Source organism: Eublepharis macularius, chromosome 5, assembly GCF_028583425.1.
Source record: "Eublepharis macularius isolate TG4126 chromosome 5, MPM_Emac_v1.0, whole genome shotgun sequence".
In the NCBI taxonomy this organism is placed as follows: domain Eukaryota; kingdom Metazoa; phylum Chordata; class Lepidosauria; order Squamata; family Eublepharidae; genus Eublepharis; species Eublepharis macularius.
The window spans coordinates 48,568,190-48,588,226 of record NC_072794.1 but is presented as its reverse complement, the minus strand read 5'-3'; the positions used below and the strand labels follow the sequence as shown (position 1 = coordinate 48,588,226).

General features: G+C 40.9%; 1 protein-coding gene across 1 annotated transcript in view; it reads right to left on the bottom strand.

Moving 5' to 3' along the window:
* Positions 1-651: 651 nt before the first annotated feature.
* Positions 652-20,037, bottom strand: part of OLFM3 (olfactomedin 3) — a 217,909-nt gene continuing 198,523 nt past the window's right edge. The window contains exons 4-6 of the mRNA XM_054982033.1: positions 13,063-13,282; positions 2,712-2,818; positions 652-2,014 (exon numbers count right to left, since the gene is read on the bottom strand). Coding sequence (XP_054838008.1) covers positions 1,337-2,014; positions 2,712-2,818; positions 13,063-13,282 — 1,005 coding nt within the window. The 3' untranslated portion in view covers positions 652-1,336. The remainder of the gene's footprint in view (positions 2,015-2,711; positions 2,819-13,062; positions 13,283-20,037) is intronic.

Genomic DNA, 20,037 nt, shown 5'->3' with positions numbered 1-20,037 from the left:
CTCCTACTGGGGCAGCATTCATGTATCACTGGACATTGTACAAATGCTTGCACTATAACAAGCATTTGCAACTGGATGGTCCAGCTGCAGATGACTGCTATAGCACAATGATAGCGTACTATCTAACAATAGGCAGATGCTGCCCTAATCTGTGTTTCCCTTTTTGGGGAGTACATGGTCCCTGAGATCTCTGTTAGATTTCATGGGATTTAAATTGAATTGCCACCACTGGAGGTACGTTGTTCAATTATCCATTAAATCCTCAATTATACATGGCAAGATGTTTGGTTAGATATTATAGCCGATATCATGTAGAACTATCAGGCATAGAGATTGTAGGTTGAAAATGTTAATAACTGAGCACAGGTCTTGAGCAAGAGGAAACTAGTCAGCAAAAGCTCTTTAAGTGGGGAATACGAGTACACACCTCATAACAGCATGTTTGTCATAGCGACACAGGTCCCTATCATCAGCATGAAATGAGTACTAACTCTGTGCAATAGCCTTCTTTGGGAGATGATGGACTATGAGCCCCATTTTACGTGTGCTAAATGGGAACTGAGTAAGCACTAGCAAAATGGATAACAGAAGTGCTTTTAGGAATTTCCATGCCCATACCATTCCGAAAGGGACCCATAATCAGACTTGTGATTAAATTTCAATATATTTTATAAAAAATAGTTGAATTTCACAGAAGTGAAGAGATACAATTGCACAATGGTGGACACAATGGTATAAATACATAGCATTGAGAAATTGCTTGCAAGAGGTTTAAAAACAGACTGTACAGCACCGCATCTGAAACAGTGTAATAGCCAAAGGGATTTTACTGTGTTCACCCCTAAAGAAATCTAATATTTGACTTTGGATGATATTTTTAAGCAAATAATACTGATGTGCATTCTGTTTCAGATTACTGTCCAAATATGTTTTGATGTTGAACAATTCGACAGGTTTTTTTAAAACTATTTTTAAAAAATGATGTATGGTAGAAAAAGACATTCATGCAGTTAAGCCACCATTAGTCTCTGACTCTATTATAAGGCAGATCATTAATCTTTTTTTTTAAACAATGTCTTTAGCCTCTTAAATCATCTTTAGTGCTTTCCATGGTAAAGTCACGGCAGGCCTCGTGTTGAGTTAAGAAAGATACCTGTAATTCCAACAGGCCATTTTATACAGAAAGGCTCTGCCATCTTTAGAATACATTATATTGTATAAAAAACTTTTTTTAAACCCTTACTGAAAAAAAAAGAACTGAAAAGAAACCCAGTAGAATGCTTTCGAGTTCAGCACAAATGACACTGTTTGAGGAGTGGCCAAACCAGTGTTGAGTTTATGTGTCATCTTCTGTCTTAATAATGTGGAAAAGTGTGACGTTAAACAGAACCTGGTGTCCGTTGTTCCAGGCATACAGGGCCCGATCTCTGGCATTGTAGTCAAGCATGGATATATGAAAGTACTGATTATGGAAAGGTATGTCTGTGTATTCATAGGTGGAGGTTTTTGTGGAATATGAGTAGTAGACCTTGGCTCCGGTTAAGTGAGAGTTGGTGACATACAATGTACCGCATATCATGAAGGATTCCCCAGCACTTCTCTTTGGGTAGCCAGTGTTCCAGCTTTTTGTGGCTTCTAATGTGTCTGGATTCAGCTGACTGATGACAATGTTGCCTGCATTCTGGTTGGTCGCATATACAGCCCACAGGCCAATTTCATCTGCCATCAGGTCAATATCTGAGAAGCCACCCCAGGTGTATGGGTACACATTATGAAAGCCTGCATACTCCAGGGTACGTTGAGCAAGCACCCGTCCAGTATCAAAGCTGTACTTGATGATAATGTTGCTCTGGTATTTATTAAAGTAGAGTGACCCATTGTAGACCACGTGGTTGGTTCCTGCCCATTTGAAAGGAAGATTATATGTCCTTGATTCAGCTCCACTGACAAAGTCTGCTATTGATTTATACTCGCGGACTATTTTGTTGTTGGTGTAACTGTCCATGTACCAGACCTGAAGGCAAAAAGTAAGAATAGGCTGTGAATTTTCAAAGGAAAAATAATTTGCTAACAAATCATGTTTATTATTTTAAATATATTTGAATTTTTACCCCAGTAGTGTGATATTTTCAAGGCAAAGTTTGGAATTCAGACAAGAAAAAATACCTATTGTTACCAGGTAAACATACAAGGTAGATAAACCACACAACCAAAGCATTTATGAGTATGGAAGAATATGTAGAAATGGAGGCCACACCAGTAAAATTTTATGTAAGCTGCGGATGGGGAGTCCTACAGTACACTTCCAAGCAGAACTACATCCTTCTAAGCAACTTGACTATAATGGACTTAGAAGGGTGTAGGAGTCTCTGCTGGGAAAGATCCAACCCCAGGCCTTGAGGAGCTGTGTGACAGTAATGGGCTAGATGGAATCAGTGGTGTGACTATGTATAAGTAGACTGCCAACTCCGAGATGAGAAATTCCTGAAGATTTGGGGGTGGACCAGGGGTATAATGCCACCTTCCAAAGCAGTCATTTTCTCAAGGGCAACTGATCTGTGTAGTCTGGAGATCAATTGTAATTCTGGGAGATCTCCAGGCCCCACCTGGCAGTTGGCAAGCCTAAGAATAAGACAGCTTCCCACGTTCATAGATCTACTGGGGAACCCTTGTTTTGCTTGCCACATGAGGTAATGAAAACACACACATACTCGATTGTTCTTCTCTGATGCTAATGGATCTGTCATCCAGGCTCCAAAACGAGTTCCCGATGTCTTGACTGTAATAGGGCCAGTGATTTTCATTAATTTGCCACATGCTGAAATTAGAAAAACAAAGGGCACCTGAGAAGATCTCAAATAGACTGTCACTTACGTTGACTGCTTGGCACTCCTGGATGAAAGGAGACCTAAGGGAAGACTGACATTCATCATTTAATTTTGCTCCAAAAGAAAAAAAAAGCTAACTGAAGACAACAGCAGCAAAGAGGTTATTTGAAACCATCGGAATGCCTTGTAGAGATGCAATGTTGCGTTGATCTATTTGGTTTTATATATAGCATATATTTTATTTTCATTTTAGGAAATTTATCCTCCACCTTTTTGCTATTAGGATAACCTTTAAAGTGCCTTGAAACCAACAAATAAAAAGAAATGACAGTAAAAACAATGAAAGTTAATTTTAAAAACCCATTCTTCATAAAATAGCTTAATAACAATGGTGAAAATAGCCATATATACAATGTATATGGCAGCAGACAGTATAAAAAGAAACAATTAAAACAGCAGTCAACAGGCATATAAAATCATCATCAAGTCAAGACAAACTAAAGATTAAAACAGATTAAAACTAAAAGAGGACAGAGCGGAGACAAAGGCAGCAGTCCTAAGAATCCTGGGAGTAAGCCCCATTGTATAAAATGGGACTTGGCAGATCTGCCTGGACTGCTCTCCAAAGCATCAAAGGCCAAAAGTGAGGGGCCCAGGTGAACTTCTGGAGCAGGAAATTCCATCTTCTGGGGGCCACTGCAATAATGATGCACAAAAAAAGATGATACCTTATAGGTACTATAGATGCCCTGTCTGCTAACTTCTGGCATTTCCAGTTTAGCAAACCAAGGCTGTTTCCACACAAGTGTTGTGCTCTGCCTCCCAAACAGGAACATTTTTTAAAAAGTGTTTACCTTCTGAGTTTTCCCCTGTTACCTTTCTAAAGTGTCGATCATCTGCCTTCTCTCCTACTTCACTGTGATCTTTTGGATATCTGGTTTTGTACAATCTTTCTGGAAAGATGATAGTCAAAATGGGTTTGCCTACTGTGTGGGTGGGCACGTTTTCAGGTCTCCCTGCCCACAACGGTACCATTTCCCATCAGTATCCCCCTGTCATTACCCCTCTCCCCCCTGCACTACTTGCAGGCTTTTTAGAATATCAGTATCTCTATCATTACAATGTTATAACACTACAGAAAGATAGGCTACTATTGATTTTTTTAAAGGTGGCAAAAAACCCTGGGGTGGCTTGGAGGGGGGAAATGGTAGGAATGAAGGGGTGTATGGTGAACACCCCCATGTGCATGGAGACTACCATCATGTCAATGCTCCTTTGCATTCACAGAGGAAATCAATGCACAACAGGGAAGTGTCTCCGTGTGGATGCAGCCTAAGAGAGTGAGAAGCTGCCCTCCTAATGCCTTTCTCAGAAAAAGATGAAAGAAAAGCATTCTCACATTTGAAAGTGAAGAGGCAATGCTGATTCTTACTAACTGATGTGCTTGATATCCAGGGGTGACCAGGAAAGAAAATGAACGTGATTAATGAGCCTTCACAGCAGTCCAGGTTTCAACAGCTGCATCCTCTGCATTTGCATGCTGGAAACTTCTCTGAGTGACAAGGCAGGCCCTGAAGCAGGTCTGGGTGTGAGTGGTGAGCGTAATGGATCAGGCTGTACTACTGAGAGCCACTTAAGGCCCCTACTGGAAACTGTTGCAGGAGAAAATTACTCTGAGAAGAACACCCATCAACTGGCCTGTTAAGTGACTGACCTTGGGAACACAGCGAGACTCTGGGCTGATGGATGGGTCAGGCAGAAACGGTAAGAGCAAGGCAAGCAAAGAATGGAGGAAATGCATCTGCTTCTTGCTGAAATCCTTCCTAATGATTGACTTCTTTCTCAGAGTGTATACAGCCCGTAATCCATGTCAATTGCCTTCTTTGCCCATTATTGCATCCATTGAGAAGCCAATCAATGTGACTCAAAAGAGTGAATTAAAGCTACGCTGAATCACTTTGTGTAGGGAAACCTTGGTTACTCTCCCCTCCCTGATCAGACAGAACCCAGTCCAGCAAAAGTGCCCCCCAAAGCAGCAATGGAATAGATTCATGTGTTCATTATTTTGGATTTAGATTCTGTCTCCCTGCCACATAACAAACATCTAAAATTATAACCAATCGACTGTCACAATAGAAGTCTACTGATCGCTGGCCATGGTAAACACTTGAATGGGCCTGGGCAGCTGAATATGAGGTAGGCATAGGGGGGGGGCACCCCATCGCCCGACCAGGCTCTCTGATTGGCCAGCTGGGTGCCTGCTCCCCGACAGTTCCTCACATTGTCACGCAGGCTGGAAGGAGCCACCCAGGCCTCACCATGGCCGCAAGAGCCTCCTCAACCCACCTTCACCCCACGACCCTGCAAAACGGCCTACCAGTTAGTCGGCAGGCCGCAGCATCTCTCTGCAAAGAGTATCTGTATCAATTACCTACACTTCCCCCCTGCAGAAGACCAGGAAATGAGGGAGAATGCAGTCATTGGAGCTTCTTCTCACTGTTACCTCTGTATCTCATACAAAGGCACCCTCTTTTTTTTTGGATTGTGGAAAGTCAGATTTCATTTATTCCCAATGTACTTCATAGTTTTTCTGAATTCTGCAATCTTAAACGTAATGTGAGAAAGTCCTATTGACATCAAAGAGACAATGATGGGCAAATGTACTTAAAACTGGAATGTAAATACTAACATATTTTAATATTAATGCCGTTACTGCATATGCGACAATACCATTAGCAGCCCTTCCTTTGTCCACATTTAGTGCAGCAATGAAACCTGAAGATTTCATTTGCTTTAATGGTACACATTATGTCCTTTAAATAATTCATCTGCAAAGCAAGAAGGAGTTTTCTTACATGCATATTATAAAGAACACATACAACCATCTGTTTGTTACTGAGAGCCAAAATGCACAAGACACCTGATGCGTGGAGGACACTCGTCAGTTTCCTGCAAGGGTCCACAGGAAGTGTAGTGAGAAAGAACCTCTGCCAGGGAGAAGAGGGAGAACTCCCTCTTGCTGCCACCAGCTCCTCTTGCTCCCTTAAAAGCACTCTGCAGCCTCCCCACCTGTGAGGAGCCCTCAGGTGTGGCCTCAGCAGCTGGAGGTGGAGTAAGGGAAGTGGCAGTGGCTGAAGCTCAGCTAGGCTTGGAGCAGGCGCCTCCCGAAGTTTGATCTTCTTCATAAATAAGTTACCATAGGTACACCAGAAGGTTCCTGGGCCTGGACATTAACATGACAAGTAACCAGAGTTCCAAATGCACACCCAGAGTCTCATAAATGACCCTCTTTCATTAGCATACTCATACAAGAGTGGGCATGCACTTGTTTTCCAAATTTGGAACAGTGGATCTCCTAGGTATGAATTGGGACATAGGATTTGTGTCACATTACAGATGCTAATTTTCTGCACCCCTGCTTTATCAAGCTTATTACAACATGTATTATAGCTAGTTTCCAGACACTCTAATTTACAATACCCCTCCCACTTTCTCCCTGGAGTGTAAAGACTCCTTCCCTTTGGTGCTCCTCATGTCTGACGAAGGGAGCTTTGACTCTTGAAAGCTCATACCTTGGAAAATCTAGTTTGTCTTTAAGGTCCTTCTAGCTCATATTTTCTTTACATTCAGTTGGCTTTTTCAACAAAATGCTTTCCAGTCTCCACTGTGGAAATAGCAAAATAACACCTTAGTACTAAAACTTATTTGATACATTATGGATGAAGCTCCTTTGAAAGACTGTGGGAAAGTATGAACTGTGAGCTGGATGACCCTGGATGAAATTTTACCTCAGTCCATGAACTCATTAGGTAGCCTTAAGCATATTGCTCTTCCTCAGTCTGAACCGTAATCTGAATGATAGGAACAATAATATTGATCTGCCTTTTGTGACTAAGGCTTATTGTGGTATTGCTTATTGTTTGATGAGAGATAATATTGCTAAGACTATTAATGTTGTTGTTGCTTCAATGCCTTTGGAAAACCAATTGCAAGGGAATGCTTTTAAAACAGTAGAAGGTTGCCATTCTGGCAGGGATGAAGGCAACAGAGGAGATGAAGGAATGATCCCCTGCCATGCCCTTCTGTCAACATGGAAATGAACTACAAACATTAACCACTATGAAAGCATTATGCTTCTATGGATTTTCCTTTCACTCTGGTGCTAGCTGAAAATGCCTCCTTACTAATAAGTAATTCTTATCGGTGTTTTGATAGCAGAGGATTGTCGGTAAGACAAATGTCTCCACTACCTGTATCTATTAGGAATGTAATTCTGGATGTTCGGCTACAGTTTGAGGAAGATCAGTGAGCCATAAAAACCATCTGCCAAATGCATTTTCTACCACAGTGAGGATGGCCAGGAATTAAGTGGAGCTGGAGCAGGGCTTCAGAACCGGTTTTAATGCCAGCTCAGCCTCAGAGCATGCCAAATGAATGTATTTCATTCTCTAGTTAAAGAAGAACCATAGTCCCTGCTAGCATTTCCCCCAGGAATTGTTAGATTATAGAACAGAACTTTCTTATAACTCAGATGGTGCCTAAATATCATTTATCTGTGCCTTGTAAAAATTGTATTAAGAGGCCCTTCCCTATTTCCATCATACACAATTTCTTTCATACGCTTCCATACTTTATACAAGAAAAAAAAGTTCTATTTTACTTCTGAAATGACATAAATAGAGCATATAACAGTAATGGTCTTGCAGCTTGGTCTGGGTCCCCAGGAAACTCTAACCTCTGTTAACAGTGAGTGAGACTGGCCTACAGTAAGTACTTACCCCAGGAGAACCTAATTTATTCTTCAATTACATTTATGTTGCTATGATATGGCAGATCTGTAGCAACAGATGGACAAATTTTAGCACTTAATTTTAGCTAAGACTTAAGCAGCAGTGTCAGACCTGATAATCCATTTAGGGTATTTCAGTTTTCCTCAACACTAGAGGGAGCTGGCCTGATCACATGCTTATGAAAACTTTTTGCACAACGGATGTGTAATAGGACCATACACATTAAAGACTCAACCGTTTTCTAGAGTGTATAGGTCACAACTCCTGAGAGTCCTGAAAGGTGAAGTCATAGATTGCTAACTGCTTTCTTTAAACTGGAATTGATTGAAGGCAGGAAGTATGTGAGAACCCTTGGGAAGAACAGCAGGTGGAATATAGCAAGCTGGAAGGCAAACAATCCATTGATACTTATTTTGTTGCACTGTTTCAGCTTGCTTGTGACTGCTGCAACCCAAGACACCACAATCCGAAGGCTGGCTGCATATTTCAGAAGCCAGAGCCTGAAAGGGTACTCTAAAAGGGGCTCATGAGTTGCACTTCCATCCTAAGTACAGTTACACCCTTTTAAGGCCACTGAAGTGAATGGACATAGAAGGGTATAACTCTGTGTAGGACTGCACTGTAGCTCTCTGACTAGGTTTGATTTAGTAATAAAATCTTTCAGCCATATTCTCATCCCAAACATCATCATTGTAACGATTACCTTTTATTAAAATCCAGGCCAAAAAGGACGGTAATACTTGCTTTGCATTGAAAGAGAGCAGTACGAGTCACCGAGGCTCATATTTTGAGCTCAAGAATCATAAACTTCAGCAATATCTCTAGTGAGAACATACATTGGCCCTCATATAGTTTCTTCTGTCAACTCTGGATAATATATAACTGACAAGCAGAGGATTTATTCTGCAAGAAAAAGCCACTATTTATAAACAGGATTTTTTTTTGCTCCCTTTATTCATGTAAAGTGAAATGGTATGTGGTTACTCATTGATTGTGACAGAAGAAGGAGCGCAGAAGAGTTTTCAGCATTTTTCTTTTCATGTATTTTTGCCTGTCATTTTTATGATATTACTAATACAGCAGAGAGCTGCTGAAAATTAATTATTAAAAGGGTAACTGAACATAGACTTCATTGTTTGCATCTGACTCAGAGGATTTTCTCCAGGGAATTTGGCATGCGTGATACTGGAAAATACTCTCTGATTAAACCAAGTGCTTCAGAAGTCACACCTAGTTTCTGGAATCAGGTGTCAGTTGATTAGAACAACTGGCCCTCGTGATCACCTGAAGAATCCTGATTTCACAAGCTAGTTAAAATAAATCATGAACGGACCTAGATGTTGACCACAATGTGGAGAATTATGCTATTTCCTATATTTTGTTAAATGTTTTGGTGATAATAAGCAGGGCTTTTTTTCTGCAGGAACACAGTGGAACAGAGTTCCAGAACCTCTTGAAAATGGTCACATGGCTGGTGGCCCCGCCCCCTGATCTCCAGACAGAGGGGAGTTTAGATTGCCCTCCGCACCGCCAAGTGGTGTGGAGGGCAATCTAAACTCCCCTCTGTCTGGAGATCAGAGGGTGGGGCCACCAGCCATGTGACCATTTTCTCCGAGGGCAACCCACTGAGTTCCACCACCTCCTTTCCTAGAAAAAAAGCCCTGATAATAAGTACTCTTTTAATCATACTGAACTGATAAAAATGAGAGAGAAAAGTTAGCAGGTATTCCCCCCCTTTGAAAATAATTACTTTTATTGAATTTAGTGCCAGGTGACTGTCTTCTTGTGATTTTTCCTCATTCTTCGAGTAGGCTGAAAGAGTACTTAAAACAGCATGTGTTTCAGCAATATGGTGCACTGATCAAGTGTCACATGTGGGAGAGCTGGTGAGTGATGGAGATGTTTTTGAATTCTGTGTAAGACCAAGAAGAGTGGCGATAGATCACACTATAGGCCTAAAAAAATACAAGCACAAAGGAGCTGTACCAATCTACAGGGAGGAAAAATATTTTTAAAAATGTCTCAGTGTGTTCTGAGTCATTGCTCTACATAAACTGGCATTTCCTCACTCCTTTCATAAGAGGTGGTCAATCTTCCTTGCTTTGTTGTCTGCCTTGGACACACAGAAGGTTCAACTGTATCAGGTGAATTTCCTACAACATCTTTAGATGCTTTCCTTCTATGCAACCCTAAAAATAGTTCCTTGTAAGCTAAACCCATTGAAAATGGTGTGATTTATTTACAAGCTAAACCCATTGAAATTGGTGTGATTTATTTACAAGTAAAGTTGATTGGGAGCAATCTTATTGATTTTAACAGAGGGATTTTGGAATGTAATGTTCTCTGGATTGCAGCCACCGATTCCAGAAAGTACATAGGTGGTCTAAGCTGCCCATCAGTTAATTCAGAAATATTTGTGTTGTCTGAAGCTTCTCTCAAATAGCTTTTAAAAGCTGGACTGTGTTTTGTCAATAACTTAAACATCTGTGAAAGTTAAAATGTCACAACACTAGTTTGTTTTTTTGTCTTCATTGTTGGAACAGATTAATGTGGGTACCCCGCTAGAAATTTTTAACCTATAATTTATTTTATTGACTGCATCCTATAAAGGAGCCAGAGCTTAAGTAGAAGCAGCAATGATTGTTTTTTACATCATCCCACACCCATTTATAGAATGGCACGTGGTGTGAAAGTGAAGGCACTCACCCATTTACTTGTTAGTGTGATATGTTATAGTATAGTAATATAGTATGTGGAATGTTACTTCCTGAAATTCTTTTTTCTACCCAGTAGATATAGGAATGTGTAATGGTCAATAGAGGTATGCACCCCCAAAAGATTCGGTTTTCCCGCTTCGGGTTCACCGAAGCGAGAAAAAGATTCAGAAAAACCCGAACCCCAAAGCAGCAAGCTGCTTTGGGATTTGAATATTTAAGCTGCTTTGGAAAGCTTTGGGTAGATCGCAGCAGCCACAGCACTTTTCTTGCTGTTTGCAAAAAGTGCTCCTTTCAAGCTCACTACAACCCCTCCTTTCCCCTTCCATTCGGGAAAAAAAGGTGGTGGGAAGCTTGAAAGCAGTGCTTTTCTTGCTATTTGCAAACAACAAAGAAAGTGCTGTGGCTGCTGCAATCTACTCAAAATATTCCGAAGCACTTCAGAAAGCTTTGCTTTGGTATTTCCAAATTGGCTCAGCAATTCTGGGGCCAATTTGGAAATTCTGAATCATTCTGAATTGGGCCCGATTTGGGTTAAAAACATGAATCGGAATCCTGAAGTGCACACTCCTAGTGGTCACAGCATGTACTTTACACAACCCTTTACCTTGGGCTGGCTTGAAAAAAGGGAGAGTTAACACTGTCTAGTTTTGGCAGTGTTTTAACTCCCCCGATTTAGTATTGATTAATTCTTTGAATGTAGCTAAAACAAATCCAAGGCAAGCTAGACAACTGTTATCTAAAGGAAATGGTTTGCATATAGGGATGCTGAGAATTTTGCAGTACTCCTGTTCAGCAGGAGAACATACTTTTTTGTCAGCCGCAATCACTTGCAAGCCAAGCCTCAAAGGTGCTAATTTCACCTTCACTGCTTGCTACTTGACTTGAGCATCCTGATTGCTAACTGCAAACAGACGGCACATGATGGCAGCCAATCATAGGACACAGTCAGTTGCCAAGAGAGCTTCCCAGTCAGTGATGGTGTGGGAGAATTTATTCAAGATAAGGGCCATTTAGTTGCTTTTATACTTTATGTGTTTATTATTTTAACAGAGAATACGCTGTCCTTTCCACCCTAATACAGTAGCACTGTTACTTTAGGCCAAATCCACACATTACCACAACAAAATAGAAGTTGCCAGAAGACTATTTTCTTATGATGTGGTCCATGTTGCCTAACTGACATATGGAAGATCTGATTACCAGGAGTGGTTCAAGGTATTTTGTCACCCTAAACAATATACATCCCTTACCTCCTGTGTGTACCACCACAGGCTGTATGCAAACCAAGCCCTTGTGGCAATTCCACAGAGGTGTCATTTGGACTTGGCTGATGGTGGTGCAGGCCCATGAAGTGAGGCCATGCTGGTGATGTCTGGGGACACTCTGGGCACCTTCAATGTGTTGGCATCCTCCTCATTCTGCTGCCTAGAGCAGTTACTTTGGTGGCTTATTTGAACAACTGGCCCTGGTGTTCACCTGAAATAACCTCAATCACAGCTAGTTCTCATATTAGAATTCTCTCTCCATCTGGCCACTGGTATGAGAATAATAATATGATTTAAGGCAGTGATTCCCAATCTGTTTGATATGGTGACCTACAAGTCTAAATTTACTTTGCATGGTGACCCCTCCTGGGTTGGCCCAAGAGATTGAGAAGGTGTGTGGGGGGGTGGGGCAGGGTTGAAGAGATGCAGGAAGATGGTAGATGTCGGCAAAGAGGTGGGTGGCAAGTGGCTCAGTACAGCACATCTCCCACAGCAGGTAGAGGGCAATGAGGCACTTTAAGGGGATGGGTTTGGGGTGTTGAAGTAGCAGTGCCAAGACACAGCCTATGCTTGCACACATGTCTTCTCTCCTCTCATTTTTCCATTCTCTGAACAGCTCCCACCTACTCTCCAGCCTTCCCCCCTTTCTTCCACCTACATTTGTAAAGTTACTAGTTGCCAGATAGCTCCTCCCTCGTTACTGTCACAAGGAGGAGGGTGAGACAAGAATGTGAGAAGCTGGCAAGGAAGAAGAGGAGAGAAAGAGAAGGGTGCAAAGAGCAGGAGCCACCATTAGGGATGTCCAGCCTGTGACCCACTTTCAGAGGCTTCATGACCCTCTTTTGGGTCCTGACCCACAGGTTGGGAAACACTGATTTAAGGAAACCCTGTGACTTGACCGTCCATATCTGGAGGGAGAGAGGGGGGGATGTAGGAGTGTTTTGATTTTGGGTGGCCACCATTCTACTGTGTTAACCATGAACTAGCTTTGAGTCTCCATGCAGATCATATCCCCCAATCCTGAGAGCCAGTTTGGTGTAGTGGTTAAGAATGCGGGACTCTAATCTGGAGAACTGGGTTTGATTCCTCACTCCTCCACTTGAAGCCAGCTGGGTGACCTTGGGCTAGTCACAGTTCTCTGGAGCTCTCTCAGCCCCACCCTCCTCATAGGGTGTTTTTGTTGTGGGGATAATAATGACATACTTTGTAAACCGCTCTGAGTGGGTGTTAAGTCATCCTGAAGGGTAGTATATAAATTGAATGTTATTATATTATTATTTATGCTCAAGACATTTCAGTGGGCATCAGAAGAAGTATCAAAAAGCATGTGTACTTGTAACAGCTTCTTTTTCTTTACTGCAGTTGGGAAACCTGGACTTTCTGGAAGAATTCCGGGCAGCTGGAAACCCTGTCAAATACATATTCAGTGAACTAAATGTGGCATGAAATTGTATGAACTTACTAAGTTTCTTCATGCAGTCTCGAAGCCTGGTTTCTAAACTGAGCACTCGCTGATGTAGTTCCTCATAATCGTAGGCACCAATTTCCTCTTGGATCCCAGTGAGGACCGAAGACAGATTTCTAATTTCCTCCTTGAACTGGGTGATTAGCTTGGCATCAGTTTTGTACTGTTCCAGAACTGGTATTAGTGGCAGGAGCTCATCCATCTTTTCTTTCAATTCCTGTGAAAAAAGCAGTCAAGTACACATTAGGGAAGTATAAAAGTGTTGCATCTCCTAAATTCTTTAATAAGATTCTTTTAGACATTATCAAATTTACTACGAAAACTCTTATTGATCTTGGTTTCAAAACCATGATTAGTGTACCACAAGAGATTTTGTAAGCACAAGATTAATGGCTTGAGGCATTAGATAAAAAATGTATAAGCGCTCAATTTTACTTAAAAACATAAATCATTTTCTTTTAAATCAAGCCTTTCCCAGCACTGGAATTAGGGCTGTAATCCTATGCACACTTATTTAAGAGTAAATCCCATTGAAAAGCATGGGGCTTATTTCCAAGTAAATGTATGTATGATCATGAAGCCTGATGAATTCTAAGAAAAAAAGCCTATTATCTATAAATATATTTTAACAGTAACTGGATTAACAATGGACCACCTAATCCACATAAGAATTTAACACTGATCTAACTTAACACATCCATTATTGTTATTCATTGGCGGTATGTTAATTATTTTGAAAGGACACTTTGTTTATTTCATTAGCCCATTCAGAAGGCGGCTCATTGTGAGCCAAACTACATGAGATGCCAGACACGTATTCTTCATGTGTCCTGCAAGGATCCCTGGGTAGTGTAGTATTAAAAAGAACAGGGAAGAGCAATGGGAGGAATTCTCTCTCTCTTGCAAAAAAAACCTTGGCTTGGGTTTTCCTCCAGGAGTTCAGGGGTGGGAGGAAGGGACATAACAGGAGGTTGGAAATCTAGAGCGGCCTTTTGAAAGATAGAATCCCCTCCACCGTTCTTCTCCCCAGCAGAGAATCGCATAGTGAATTCTCTCTCTTGCAAAAAACTGCCCTCAATTTCCTGCCTCCTGTTACATCCCTCCTGCCCCCAAGCTCCCAGAGAAAAACCTGAACCGAGACTTTTTGCAAGAGAGAGAATCCCTCTCACTCTTCCCCTGGCAGAGTACTGCATTGAATGGCTGTTCTTTGTAAGACTACACTACGCAGGGAATCTTGTAGGACCCAACACGTGGCGGGGTATCTCATGTAGTTTCCCTCTGATAATCAATAAGAACACCTTGTTATTTTCTACAAGTATCAGCATCTTCTGTTGAGTGTGCAGAGATCCTTGTTGGCCACATGAGGAGCTGTTGGTCAAGGCCTGTGATTCTATAAACATTTTCCTAATGGTTGCTATTACTATTGTCAGTATTTTAACTTTGTATTTAATGGGTTCCATCCATCATTCTGCTAATCAAGACAATTATAAGGAAGAGAGTTGACCCTTTAAATGTTGAGTGCAAGGCTATTTCCTTGAGGAAAAGCTTTTTGCTGAAATTGAACACATGTTCAGATTGATACAATAAGATATTTACATTTCTGCAACCTTGGATTTTTATGAACTCTGATTGATGGGGAGTGGTGGTCCTTATTCCTTGCCTTCACTGATTCTATAAATATATCACTCCAGTCATTTTAATCTTCAAGGCTATGTTTAGTGTAGTGGTTAAGAGCAGCAGGACTCTAATCTGGAGAACCAGATTTGATTCCCCACTCCTCCGCTTGAAGCCAGCTGGGTGACCTTGGGTCAGTCACAGCTTCTTGGAGCTCTCTCAGCCCCACCTACCTCACAGGGTGATTATCATGAGGATAATAATAACACACTTTGTAAATTGCTCTGAGTATGGCATTAAGTTGTCCTTAAGGTCAGTATATAAATTGAATGTTGTTGTTGTTATTATTATATCTGTGAGATGCTTGTGGTACATCCTGCATATGCTTAATTAGTGTCATCCTTTTACTTTCTCTTGCTTTCTCAATGAAATTCTGGAGAAGTATGTTAATCTCTTTACTTCAGAGACTACATGGGTCAAACATTTCATTATGAGCCAAGCTACAAGTGACTTCCTTCACGTGGCAAATACTTGATTGTTCTTGCAAGTTTACCTGGGAAGTGAAGTCTGAATGTCCTTCCCCTCTCTGTTAGAATTGCTGGCTGAAGAGCCAGAGAAAGCCAGCAGCAGCAGCAGCTTTTGCAAATCGTTCCTCCAGTCACAAGCCTGTGGGACAAGAGGGCTCCCAACGCTCGTTTGGGGGCGGGCAGCTGCTACTTTCTCCCAGGGCATCCTGCGGGCTGCCTGCTCCTGGGGAGCTGCTCTGGAGAAAGCTGCTGCATTGGTGAAGCTCCAGCTGCAGTGACAGCAGTGGGATCTGCTGCTGCTCTAACATGCCCTTCCCCTGCTCCTGAGTTCCTGGAGAAAAACTGGAATGAGGGCATGTTAGAGCAGATCCTTCCGCTGTTGCTAGGGCTGGAGCTTCACCAACATGGCGGTTTTCTCCAGAGCAGCTCCCCAGGAGCAGGCAGCCCACAGGATGCCCTGGGAGAAAGTAGCAGCTGCCCACCCCCAAACGATTGTTGGGAGCCCTCTTGTCCCACAGGCTTGTGACTGGAGGAACAATTTGCAAAAACTGCTGCTGCTGGCTTTCTCTGGCTCTTCAGCCAGCAATTCTAACAGAGAGGGGAAGGACACTCGGACTTCACTTCCCAGGTAAACTTGCAAGGACAATCAAGTGTTCTCCACATGAAGGAAGTCACTTGTAGCTTGGCTCTATGATGAAAACTTCAGTGTATCCTGTAAGCATAAGGCTCTAACAGATGTGGATCTTTTCTCACCTTTCTCCAGCAGTCCTCTTGTGACAACAAGAATTGCTGGGAATCAGGAGACCCTAATGGACAAAAATCCAGGCAGCTGGAGAGAGGGCATGTAGTGAAAAGGGAGAACTGAGTGAAATCATGTCTCTTTCCTTCTTTCTTCAGAAGGTCCACTGAGGGAAAAGAAGTGATTTCTCCCAAATCTCACTGCAGCCCCGTGCCATGTGGCTCTTTGATCATGAGAATCCCCTGATCCCCACCAACATCTTTTTAGGGGACCATAGAGGACCACTTGAGAAAGGGAAAAGTATGTGGGGAAGATATGATTCCACAGGCACCTTTCGCTCAAATTTTTTGGGATCTAGGATGCCAGTCCTAAGACTTGATCATTCTTCCTGGAAATGCTGCTGCTTTCTTTCAAATATGTTTTTATTGTGATTATAATTTATGACCCAGTTAAGCAGGAGTTTTTGGTTTTAATGCAGTTGACTTCATTTGACCTTAAGGAGGATTAAATCAAAGGATCACAGTGTAATAGACTTGTTAGTCTGTGATTTCTAGTTTCTAACCCCACTGAGTCTTGTCAAAGAGTTTTTGAAAGATAACATGAACAATGCCAGTACAACCCCCCCCCCCCAGGGAACAGAATCCAACTGAAAAACAGTAGGACACACCACTTCATGAAAATCATGTTGTTTTTTCTTGACATGGTTAACCCTATCAATATTCCTTTCAGAACTCTATCAACCATAGCATTTGTAATTTTACTTAATTTAAGGAAGGATTTTCATACTAGGCAGGAGTGGTTTTGAGAAACACAAAAGATGAAAGGCAGGAGCGACAGCAAGGAAACTTGGTAATGGAGTTGCTGAATGTGAAATTTCATGGTGAATTTGGCAGTTCCTAATTGGCAGAGACTGTGAAACATTTCAATGGTCGCAAAATAGAACTTGGTTAACATTGATAAAGTTTTTCACTCCATTCTTTCCTCACTTGCCAGAGAGTTTATCTTAAGCAAAGCTAAATCTGGAGGTTTCTCCTGTGGAAAAAGAGTTTTTAACAGATGTCTTGATCCATAAACCAGTTCATTCAGAGTACTTGAACTGAAGCCAATGCCCGGTGCAATCCTCAGTACACTCTTTTAATCCAATTTACTTTAATGGATGTAGAAGGAAAGGCATAACACAGTTTAGGATTGTACTGTCTGTCTCCTGACTTGAGTCAGAATAAAATAATTTTAATTTCAAATGTTCCATCTTTATGGGCTGGCCATGAGAAGAATGTGGATTTTGGTTGAGTGTTCATTTATAATAGAACAACTAATTAAATCCCATTATCACACATTGCTGAAGTTGCTTTAATAAGCGTCACCTAAAATGGCTGGACTATCCAGGCATGCAATCCTGAGAGTATGGAATAAATACAAACTTAGGTTTTGTTCGAAAATACCTCTCTGGCTGTCATCACAAGGAGCTCATTTTAGAAGGGAAATGATTAGTCCACCTAAATGGTTAACTTATCAGGATTTATTGGAATTCTCTCAGTCAGGACCAACTTAAAATTAAATCAAGAGAGGACTTAGCAGCAGAAGGGCATGCCTGTCAGTGGTTTCCATATCTGCAAATTCTGGAGAGATTCAAATTAGACAAGAGTCATTATGACTTTGAGAAATCTAAAACTGAATTTGAAATAGCCCTTTGTACAAATGATGAACATGCTGTTTCTAAAATGTATAAACTTTTGTTGAGGTTTGAGACGGAAGAAGAGCAAGTAAAAGAATGTATGATTATTATTATTTTTTAAAAAAAACATTTTAAAGAATGTATGATTAAATGGGCAAAAAATTGTGGACACGATATATTAATGGAGCAATGGGAAAATATGTGGACAAGAGGGCTGAAATTTACATTAAGCTCCAGTATTAAAGAAATTTTTTACAAAATGATGTATCGTTGGTATATGACTCCTGAAAAATTGGCTAGAACGTATAAGGGGGCGTCAAATGTATGTTGGAAATGTGCTAAACAAGAAGGGACATTTTTTCATATGTGGTGGACATGTATGAAAGCAAAGAGTTTTTGGTTGCAGATACAATCATCGATTCAAAAGATTTCAAAGATTAAACTTCAGCTGAAACCAGAGACTTTTCTGTTGGGAATAATGGACAGCCAGTTGGAAAAAAACTTTAGAACACTGTTTTTATACTTTATTACAGCGGCAAGAGTACTTTATGCACAAAAGTGGAAAACTACAACATTTCCTACAGTGGAGGAATGGTTGACAAAAGTTTTGGAGTTTGCGTCAATGGCAAAACTTACTGCATTGATTAGAGAAAGGACATTAGTTAACTTCTTGACTGAATGGAAACCGTTAATAGACTTTTTGCATGAAATGGATAACAAGGATTTGATGACATCTGCATTTATGGATTAAGAAACATGAATAATAGCAAAAAGAGGGGGTTTGTGACTAACCTAGAATAAGTGTGACTCTAGAAATGATATATACTTGTTGTGGAGAAAATCAGAACTCAACCTGTAGTGTAATCTAGGGGTTTTTTTGTTGTTTGTTTTCTTTTTCCTTTTCCTTTTAATTATATAGATATATGTATTGTTAGTGTGTCATGTTTAGAATTGTGTTTTTTTCTTATTCTCTGTGTTTATTGTTTATTATGTTATGGTGTATAGTTTATAGTTTAAATAAAGAAAAAGTTTAAAAAAATAAAATGGCTGGACTATCATGTTTGAGAGAGAAATGAACAGGTATTGTGACTTAAAGTTCTTGGGGAGGTGTGTCCTCAGAGATTTTTTTTTAAGTACGGCCATATTTTATGATGATAAGGGTATTGACAACATTTTAATAAAGGTCTGTTTAAATTAATTTTATTTACCACCTTAATGAAGATTTTTTTTAAAAAAATCACCTGGGAAATATTCACTCCAGCAGGGGGAAAAATCCATTGCTAATGTCACAAAGTATGTTTTACACACAGCTAATTTAGGCAGATGGAAATTGCATTTTTAAATTACATGTGGAAATGTTATTACTATAGACGCATAAAAGTAAGTGGAGTTCCCTTTGCAGCTTTCATATATAATTTTATACTCATGAGGAAAATTCCAATGCATGTTGATGCCCAGAAATCTTTGAATAAAGGTAGTTTGAAAGGGATGAGTTGAGGGAGTGTTTTATTAGACACAGCACCATAAACTCACAGAGACCTTTGCAAATGGGTATTAAATCCTCTTTCTGTTCCAGAGATCTTAATTTATGAGCACAATGCCACGACTACATAAATCAACTTGATTCTTTTCAGTGTTGGCTTCAATATGGTTTTATGTCTTTTGCATAGGCAAAAGGAAAGAATTATAGAAATTTATCTAAGCTCTTAGAGCACATTATCCAAAGCAAGTATTAGACCATTCCATAGATCATACAACAATGGTGAATAAAGATCGTCTCAGCCGCCTCAGGTCCTTTAGGAGAGAGGTAGGATAGAAATGGTGAAGCAGGCAAATAAATGAAAATGGAGGAGATGCTGGAAGATCCACAAATGGATCCTCCCAGTGATTTAAAAAATGCTAACAGAAGCAGTGTGAGATGATTCAGATCAGCTCTGCTGATCGAAACCTCCCCCTTATGTTGTCAATAGCCCTCAAAGGAAAAAGAAGGGTAATAGATGTCCATCTTTTTAGTTACGGTACAGTGGTATGCCGGTCAGTTTTGATCAACAAAACTGCATGGGTGAACAATTAATCATGTTTGGCTTGGAGGATGCCACAGCAAAAGTTGAGCTCAGTCTGATGTCATGATAGGTGGCTTAGATGCACAAAGAACTGCTCATGTGTAGGGTTGCCAGGACCAGGTTAGGAAATTTCTGGAGATTTTGCGGGACAGAGCCTGGTAAGAGTGGAGTTTGGGGAGAGGATGGGCCTTAATAGGGTATAATGCCATAGAGTCTACCCTCCAAAGCAGCCATTTTCTCCAGGGGAACTGATCTCTGTGGCCTGGAGATCAGTTGTAATGCTGGGAGATCTCCAGCTACTACCTGGAGGCTGGCAACCTTACTCATGCATGATCAGGGTTGCCAGGGACCTGG